The 8,957-nt window shown below is 44.1% G+C and overlaps 1 protein-coding gene across 2 annotated transcripts; it reads right to left on the bottom strand.

The window, feature by feature from the left end:
• Positions 1–2,756: 2,756 nt before the first annotated feature.
• On the bottom strand, positions 2,757–8,700 carry SOD2 (superoxide dismutase 2). 2 transcript variants are annotated; one of them, XM_065680484.1, is made up of 5 exons: positions 8,521–8,700; positions 7,245–7,447; positions 6,237–6,353; positions 4,423–4,602; positions 2,757–3,277 (listed from the first exon to the last, which is right to left on the bottom strand). In XM_065680484.1, the coding sequence occupies exons 1-5, from the start codon at positions 8,547–8,549 to the stop codon at positions 3,132–3,134; spliced, it is 675 nt and encodes a 224-aa protein (XP_065536556.1). In that variant the 5' UTR covers positions 8,550–8,700; the 3' UTR covers positions 2,757–3,131. The 2 variants fall into 2 exon arrangements, with proteins under 2 accessions (XP_065536556.1, XP_065536555.1); XM_065680483.1 differs by having other exon boundaries at positions 8,497–8,686.
• Positions 8,701–8,957: the final 257 nt, after the last annotated feature.

Here is an 8,957-nt window from a genome sequence, read left to right as displayed (position 1 = left end):
CTGTAGCCTACAAATTAACTGTGCTTACATACCCAGCAGCTTCACAAGCAACATAGCTAAGCAAGGACTGACAAAAGCTAGGCTCAGGGAGACAATGCAATTCTGCTGCAGCTCTTCTGTTTGGCCCAAGTCAAAGCCCATTTCAGCTAGAATTGAAGTTAGAAAGCTCACTGGTCAGTCCTGTCTTGCAGATCAAACCTGCAAGTAATTTCATGCTCATTGATAAGAGACACGCCGCACAGTTCAGGCTGGGGACAACTTTACATACACAGCTATTTTTACCTTGAGGATTACAGAGCTCTAAGTATAACAAACTGTTAGCAGTTTAGGTTTTGAATCAGGGTCTTGGACTTGTCCATTCAGGCAGGGCATTTGAGACTGGCTCTAACAATTTACCTTCCCATTTCTCAGTTCCTGTAGGGACAGACACAGCTCCACAGCAATCTCTGTAACACGAAGCACCGGTTCTGAACAGCAACAGCCATTCCAAGCTTGCTGCCTAACACAGATTAGTAAGAGACTCCTGCATGTTTCACTGCCCAGGCAGTCAACAGCTTTGCTAGCTAAATTGCAGGTGCATACTCCAGCTCCTGGTGTCACAAGAACCATTAAGACTCCTTAGAGATTTTACAAAGGTTTGGAGTTAAGCCAGATTAACCAAGCCTGCCCTTCAAATGAGCCGCACAACCAACTTTTGTTGGTCCTTTATAATTGTCCACCAGAACAAGCATTAAATCATTTTCATTGCTTCAGTGTTCCTACTATTTGCATTTAACACTCAGTAAATTTTCATCTTCCTGTTTGTATATAGCTGTGGACACCCTACATTCAGACTTAAAGACCGGATACAGGGCAGCAGGACTGAGGCTTTAATGCCTCAGCAAGTGCTGGTGCTGCTTGAGGAGCTCTCCATCTCCTCACTGACCAGAGTTAACTCATACTTCCTCCATAGCTTAAGCACTCCCTTTCAGAGCGCCGCTGCACGAACATGTTTATCTCTGCTCTGTAAGAGTGTGCAGTACTAAGAAGATGCCTGACATACATATTACTGCACTCGCCCACAAAGCCCTGCTTCAGCATTCACTCATTATGAGAGGGAACACTCCACTGGGTTTTTTTGATCTCCGCTATTTCACCATATGTCCTGGGTTTACCAGGAGCTGTCTTAGTCTTGAATAAGAAATAAAAAAACCCCACAAAAACCTCCACTGTTTCCTTCATCTTCAGGCAGACTGCATGGCTTTCCCTAATGATCAACAATATTAATCAACCTTGTAAGTAATATTAAGCCCTCAAAAGGGATTTGCCTCAATAGTCTTGCAGCAGGAATACTGCAGGCTGCATGAGGTATTTTGCATAATTAAAGCATTCTGAAATGCTTAGAAGGAAACACTCGAGGACAGAGGACAGGAACATTAAGTTTGAAAGATGCGTTTCAAAACAAACCCATCTCCCCAGTAAATAATTACAGCAAAGATTTTGGGGTTTAACTGCCACCTAGGAAATACAATTCTGCTGGAAGCCTCTACTGGGGAAAATCTATGTGATTTTCCCATAGAGACCCAGGCTTCCTTTCTAGGAAGACAAGCTGAGCATAGCTTGTGACAGAGCTTTCACTCACCAGCATTCCAGACCTAAGAGGGCTCTGCAGACAGGAAGAATATGGACCCTTCAGGACCCTTTGAAAGCTGCCAGTACTGGTTACCAACTTCATTTTTCCCATCACTGCTCTCACGCTCCCGGAGGCAAAGCAAGGGTATGATGACATAAGATTTAAACAGGATTACAAAGCAATCCAGACTTAAGCAGAAGCTCAGGTTGCCCAAGAACTAGGCCTGGAGAAAAAGTATTTCATGGTAGAAAAAATAAAAGCCACTTTAAATATGAAATAAACCATGTTTGCACAACTCACTCATTCACAAGGCATATCTCACCAGCCACAGCTTTGGTTAGTGACTAAACATTGTTCCTATGGTGGTGGTAGCTGCTCTCCCTGCATCTGCTAATGAAAGACATTTCTTTCTTTATAGACACTTCTCCCCTTAATCTTGTTACTTCATAAGAGCAGCCTAGCAAGTACAGTACTGTAAGCCTATTCCTTGTTTCCCTGAGAATCCAGCCTGAACTTAAGCATGCTGAGAAAGCTCAAAGAAAACTCACAAGGCACTACGCATGCCCACAGCATCCAGCCAGAAATGCTTGCAACAAAATTAGTAAAAAAAAGCCCAACCAGAAAACCAAAACACACAATTTCTTTTTCAAGATCTTTCAGGCATGCTCTTTTACACCACAGAGTACTTCATTCCCACCTCAAGCTTAAGTTTAACTTGTTATAACTGCTTCAGGAACACAGCTACACACAGACAATTTATACTTCAAACATGCATGTCATCAGCCTCAAAGGATGTTTTAGTATGTTCCTGAACAGCTAGTGTGAAACCAGTTCACACGCTGACAGTTCCCCTAAGAACAAGTTAGCCTGACACAGGACTGCAGTGCCTTGCCCAAGGTAACACTTCTAGTGCATCATGCAAGACATGAAGATCTTGCGTAAGAAGCGGTAAGGATAGCTGAAGGTAGTCAAGTCACGTAGGCACAGAAACCTATTGCCCCTTTCACCTACCTTTTTAATCTGTAAGAAAGCTCCACAGGTGTAATACAACAAATTACAAAAGGTGCTTCTCTTCTCCAGTAGTTTTTAAATAAAGTAACTGGACCAGCTACTATTAAAAAAGACTCTCTTACAGACAGCTATAGAAGATTCTTCTTTAGAGTTTTATTTCTTTATAGTAACATTAGTACATATTTCCACGTAGGTATTTTAGTGCAACAAGGAAATCCATTACCTCATAAAGCTTCAGCAAGGTGATCTATGTTTCTATATGCAATGGAAAAGATTATCTGAAATGTCTCCCTTTGTTGCACAACATTTTAAAGCTTCAAAACTCTAAGTAAACACCTTTCATAGAATTAAACAAGCAGACACTTTGCTTGATTATGAAATGTTTTTGTTGGATGAGCTAAGTGTTTTCTGCAGTAGAGCAATTCATTTGTAAGCCACAGGCACTACTACAAGAGTGGTATCAGAGCAGAAGTGGTGACATTTTAGAAGTCTGTGCAAGAATTCCACTCTACTTTTTGCAATCTGCATATCTTGAAGATACATTATCCCAGTTGATCACATTCCAGATGGCTTTCAAATAATCAGGTCGAACATTTTTGTACTGAAGATAATAAGCGTGTTCCCATACATCAATTCCTAGCAAAGGAATGAGACCTGTAAAATAAATAAATAAATAAAGGGGTAAGTGTTGCAGATCTCTGAAAACACACTTTACATGCAAAGTCTTATAGCACTTCCCCAAGACGTACCCAATTTCTGAGTCTTTACCTGAAAGAGACAAAGAGCTCTCCAGCAGAGAGGTGCTTATTGCAACATTTTACAGAACTGTTTGCTCTCCACACAGACACTGCATAAACTGAAAGAGCTGATAAACACCTACAAACGCTCTAGAACTGGCTTGAAGAGATAACTGAAAACACTGTTTTTTTTTTTAATGAGGAATTTTCAAGGTGGTAGGAGTAAAATTTACCTTCATTATGCTGTATGTCCCTATTATACTATTTTTTTTCCCCTACTGATAAGCAATACGTGGTCTGCTGACAGTACATTAAATTCTTTGCCAGAACATATTTTAAAGATATCTATAACAGGATTTGGACTAACAGCCCCCCCAGGCAGGACTGTCATCAGTCACAACCTCTTCCCTCTGTGGACGGTGTCCACCCTGCCATCATCGCTTTCACGTCTCTCTAAGCAAGTAAAATTATCTCCAAAAGTGATCATTACCCATATTACACTGCTTGCCTAGCTGTACTATCTATCCACATCCAAAGTTGATTAAACTGACACTCACTACTCTTTACAAGTATTAAGGAAGCAGATTAAAGCATTCTCTTTTAACACCAGAGTTACTATGTCCACCTTCCCCTCTCCTGTTGTCTGGCCTACACTGACAGTTCTGTGAACAGCCCCTCTGCCAGAGAAAAACTAAAGGCAAGAGGATTAATCTTCCTCGATACAGGCAAGCTACCCCAGTTACTCCAAAAACCACAAAGAAGCCGAAGCTAAAATTATTGTCTGTTAGCGCACTTTCACAGTATGCCACATCTACCTCCTCTTAGACTAGACAGACTTTAAGCCCTACTGCTCTTCACAGTTTTTAAGTCCTGCTTTACAAATGCTGTTTTAAAAACTGCAGCTGTTTTTTGCTTTTGCTAGTAGCGACATTTGGTTTTCCAGCCCTATTTGTCCAGCAATTTCTTCTCAGCTTTTTCCCCCACAAGCCCCTTTTCAGATTTCATATACTTGCCTATGAAATCTACAAAGAGAAAAGCAGAGTGGAAGGAAAGAAACCTGACCTGTTGTTCCTTGCAAAGGGTCTTGATTTGCACAAGCTGCTATTTGTAGGCGCCCCTGCTCCTTGTTATAGCCAAGCCACCCCCAGCCTGATCCCTGAACACCAACAGATACAGCTGTCAGCTTCTCCTTGAAGTTTGCAAAGGAACCAAAGTCACGCTTGATGGCGTCCATCAATTCTCCTTTAAAAAAAAAAACAAAGATACGAAAAGCTTATAGAACATCAGGTATCACCTGGAAAAAGAAGGAAAGAGGAGAGGAAGCATTTGGGCTCTATGGGAAGGAAGTGCCTAGACAAGCAGAGTAGTTGCATCATTAGGTAACAGTTCTATCTCAATCTGCTTAAGAGGATGAGCAGACCAGAAAGAAATTAGTGGAACAGTTAAACACACTGTCCTCAAAGACACAGTCAGGGTGCTGACAACTGGATATTCAAGGAAAGAAGGTAAGGAGCTAGTCTGCATATCTAAAAGGACAACACTAAGTGGCTGTGACTTCTCTTAGTACAAAGAAATATGTGGGCATCTTCAACATCAGTATAATGAACCTACACATAGTAAAAGGTATTTAACCACTTCCCTCAGATTTTAGGTTTACATTTGCTTCTACAGTTAAGTAATCTATTTGATGAGTAAGTTCCATGATTAGATCCCTTATTTACTATTATTAAGATAATCTGTGCTGGGGCAAAGGAAGCAGAAATCAGTATGTTTAGTGTAACAATACACTGTCAAACTACTTCCTTTCCCCTACATGCTAATACACTTATGGCTTCCAGATATTTAAGAGTTTAAAACCTGAAGGTGGCTATGCTCCTAATTACCACATGTAAGAATACTTCATACAGTGCAATGCTGAGGAATTCTTCATTCCTTTCACCATCAGCTGGCCTTGAAAATCTCCTGGAAAGAGCTGCAAATGCATCTTAAGCCAGGCTTTAGCAGGCTTCCTACAAAAACCTTGAGCCATTCAGTCAGAACTGAAAGATGACATTTCAGACTCTCTGACTTTAACAAAAACTTCACACAAGTTGGGAGAGAAAAATCAAGGCTCTGAAGCATCTTTTCTGAGAATGCAATCTGAAAACAAGCTGTATCAGAAATGGACTGATACCAGAATTGTTATTTTATGCTCTAGTCTGAAGTAGATCATCTTTGTACTTCCATGGTACAGTCAAAAGTCACAAGCAGATGTCACCTATGAACCCTGAACCCTGAACCAGAGTACAAAGCACCTGAAGCCCACCAATTTACAGACATACAAACCTCATACAAAATCCTCAAGTTCATCACAACAACTCTTCTAAGATCTGGGCCTTTACCTTCAATTGCAGGTCACTTGTAGATAATCACTACTCTATCCTCCCAAAGGGGATTTCTTCATTTAGGCTTTAACTGCTAAACTATCCCTATTCAAATCGGAGCATAAAATCCATCCACTAGGCTGGATGGCCTGCAGAACATTTCTTCCCTTTCTGTGAACTGAGCACACATGGCAGCTTGACTAGCGTAGCTTTGTACAACTATTTTCTGTTACAAAGACAGAAAGGACAAGATGAAGCAATACCCATGTATTTTGCAGGGTACACATAATCACCTTTAGAAATTAAAAATACTTAACACAGAGCTAGCTTTTTATATTCTCGGCTTGCATTTAAAAACCCTGAACTCCTCAGAAGTGTAGTAACTGTCATACAGAAAGGCCAATTAACTCTGAAAACATAAAGATCCCTTAGACTCTTTCAAAGAGAAAAAAAATCGTTAGTTCTACTGGCCAATTAAAACTGATGCAACAAACCACTGTAAGAAGCACTAACCTTTAGGCTCTCCTCCTCCGTTAGGAGAAAGGTTTGTCCAGAAGATGGTGTGATTGATATGACCCCCACCATTGAACTTCAGTGCAGGCTGAAGTGACACCTGAGCTGTCACATCACCTAAGGAGGCAGAAGATAAAAATACATAAATAAAAACATCATCATCACCACAGTAACCATTAAGTTAACACAAGGCCTCCATCAATCTCCAAAATCTTTCAAGTTTTATTATTAAGAAGATTTTTGTCAACAGACGGAAGTGAGTCTGCACAGTAATTCTTTCCAGAGGTAAACTGATACTCTTTAGAAAAGACCACAACAGAGAATATTCTACCTTCTTAAAAATGTGTACACATTATTTCACGTATTTTCATCAGTCTGACTGAAAGATCAAAAAACTCCATGGCTTGTTGCATATTTTAGTGTCTCACACCAGCACGTGACCTACGTGACCCCTTAATCTGACCCAATGGCATAACTGACACCCAAATTCAGATCTCTTCATTGGGCATTTCATACGTTAATGGCACATTTGTTTTACCTCCATCTGTAGTCAACCAAGATTACTTCACAAGAATCAGCAGAGCTTCTGACATGAACACCACCGAGGTGCATAAATTTTGCTTTATATAAGTTTATTACTAACCTTTCATTACAAAGTATTTGTTTAGTAAAATGACTGTAATTTCCCACTGACTCCATCTTCCATTTAAGTTACTAATGTAAATATGGACTAAATCCACAGCAGTCAATTTCTTTCTACTTTTACAGTACTACGAAGAACAGAATCCATGCTTTTCAGTTACATCTCGTCTCCTTACCAGCACCACTGAAGATGACAAAAGCTTGTTTGTAATATTTCACTTTATTGAAATGAAAACTAGAGTTACAGAATCTGAAAAATCTGAAAGAAACTATTTCCCCTAGAAGGAAGAGCCACTCTTTTTTTTCCTCCTCTATCGTCTGTGTCAACAAGCTTCCACCTCATCTGTTGACTACGAACATACAAACCTTTTGCCAGCGCCTCTTTGTACTTCTCCTCCGCAACATTCAGGTTGTTCACGTAGGTGGCATGATGTTTGCTGTGGTGCAGCTGCATGATCTCTGCACTAATATGAGGCTGCAGAGCGCCATAGTCATATGGCAAGTCAGGAAGAGTGTGCTTTTGCCTAGAGGCCAAGCATCCCAATGGTGCTACCACCTTGGCACTGCTCCTAGAAGAGGAACAAAAAACAGAAGTAGCATTTATTCAGGACTTGGGCTTCACTGAAGCAGACAAACGATGAGTTATGATCACTGCTTTAAGTACATGGGGTGGTATCTTAGGTCAAATTGTCATTTTTCAAGAGCTCAAAGCAAGCACACTCTCTTGCTTAACTGCAAAGATAAATTCACATAAAGGTCACAGATATAGGGCTTTGCAACTTAAAGCTACCACTTCTCAAACCAGGCCCCCCAAGCCACAGCAGTCACACACCCTCCCATGCAAGGCAAAGGCGGAGGCAGGAATGGAAAGCCAGCAGTAACATGCTGACATTCAAGGCTTCACCTAATCCTTATTAATTTAACACAGGAGCCAAGATGTCCCTTCGCTGCCCTCCCCTACCATCCACAAGTTGCCTGCACTGGAGACAAAGAGGCTGAGAACCCCAGGGGGTCACCCGCCTCCCGGCACGGATCCTCTGCAGCATTAACACCAGCACACGTGCTTCCCCGTCCCTGCGGTGGGCACTGGACACATGCACTGCACCGCATGACGACAGGGCAGCGGCGACGCCCAGCCCGGAACACTATGCGGGCTCTGCTCACGCTCCCCCGTTCTAACACCTCGCCCTTGTTATGAGACATGACAACGACCACGATGACAGGAGAACCGCTGGGCCGAGAGCAAGGTCAGCTCCCGAGGCCCTTTTGTGTTTCGCCGGTGACCTTGGCATGAACGAGGGACAAACCGAGAGCAAAACCCTCGCGCCCTGACAAGCGGCCGAGCGCGGCGACCCCTGCTAGGAAGGGCTGCCCGCACCCTGTTAGGCGGCCACAGCCCCGGGTGGCGGGCGAGGGCAGGAACCGGCAGGGTGAACGGACGCCGCCCGCAGCCCCCGGCCGCACGGAGCGGCATGCAGCACCGCGACCTCCCGCCTCCCGAAATGGCGGGGAGGCGCTGAAGGGGCGGCCCAACCGCCGCCTCCCCTCCCTGCCACGGCTCCGCTGCGGGTCCCTCACCGACATGAGCTCCCCCACGCACACCCGCACAGACACTCACAGACACGCACACCGCGGCTCCCACCTGCCCGCCCCGGCCAGGCGGCACAACATGGCGGCGATGTCGCGGCGGGCACTACACCTACGGCGCAACCGCGGCCTGGCCCGCCTCCGGCGCCGCCCGCTCCCGAAGGGCTGAGCTTAGCGGGGTGGCCGCGGTGATGGAGCCGCCGCGCTTCTTCAAACTGAGGAAAAATGCCGGTTTATTAACACTCTGCGTAGCACATGATCATAAACAGAACCACCATATAGAGCTGGTGTCTTAAATCTCGGGCCTGCGGCGCTGCAAGCCGAGGCGAGCAGCCGCCGCAGAGAAGGACGAGCTCGGCAGCAGTCTCTACCGAGCGGAAAGCCCCTGGCAGGAGCTGCGGCTGCTGCAGGGCTGCAGGGCCGCAGGGAGGGTACGGCCGCACGAGACGGCTGTATGAACCTCTTAACGCTGCCCAAGGCGTGTTTCTGTCA

The sequence above is a fragment of the Lathamus discolor genome, chromosome 5 (genome assembly GCF_037157495.1).
Source record: "Lathamus discolor isolate bLatDis1 chromosome 5, bLatDis1.hap1, whole genome shotgun sequence".
NCBI lineage: Eukaryota > Metazoa > Chordata > Aves > Psittaciformes > Psittacidae > Lathamus > Lathamus discolor.
The sequence above is the reverse complement of the archived record's forward strand: the minus strand, read 5'-3'. Positions and strand labels throughout refer to the sequence as shown.

What these genes read in the sequence shown, in the direction of transcription:
- SOD2 (XM_065680483.1), bottom strand. Translation starts at nt 8,549, where the DNA reads ATGTTGTGCCGCCTGGCCGGGGCGGGCAGGTGGGAGCCGCGGTGTGCG. An exon ending in GAGCCGCGGTGTGCGTGTCT is followed by an intron (nt 7,448 to 8,496) that starts GTGAGTGTCTGT and finishes TTCCTCTTCTAG; the next exon opens with GAGCAGTGCCAAGGTGGTAG. An exon ending in CAAAGAGGCGCTGGCAAAAG is followed by an intron (nt 6,354 to 7,244) that starts GTTTGTATGTTC and finishes CTGCCTCCTTAG; the next exon opens with GTGATGTGACAGCTCAGGTG.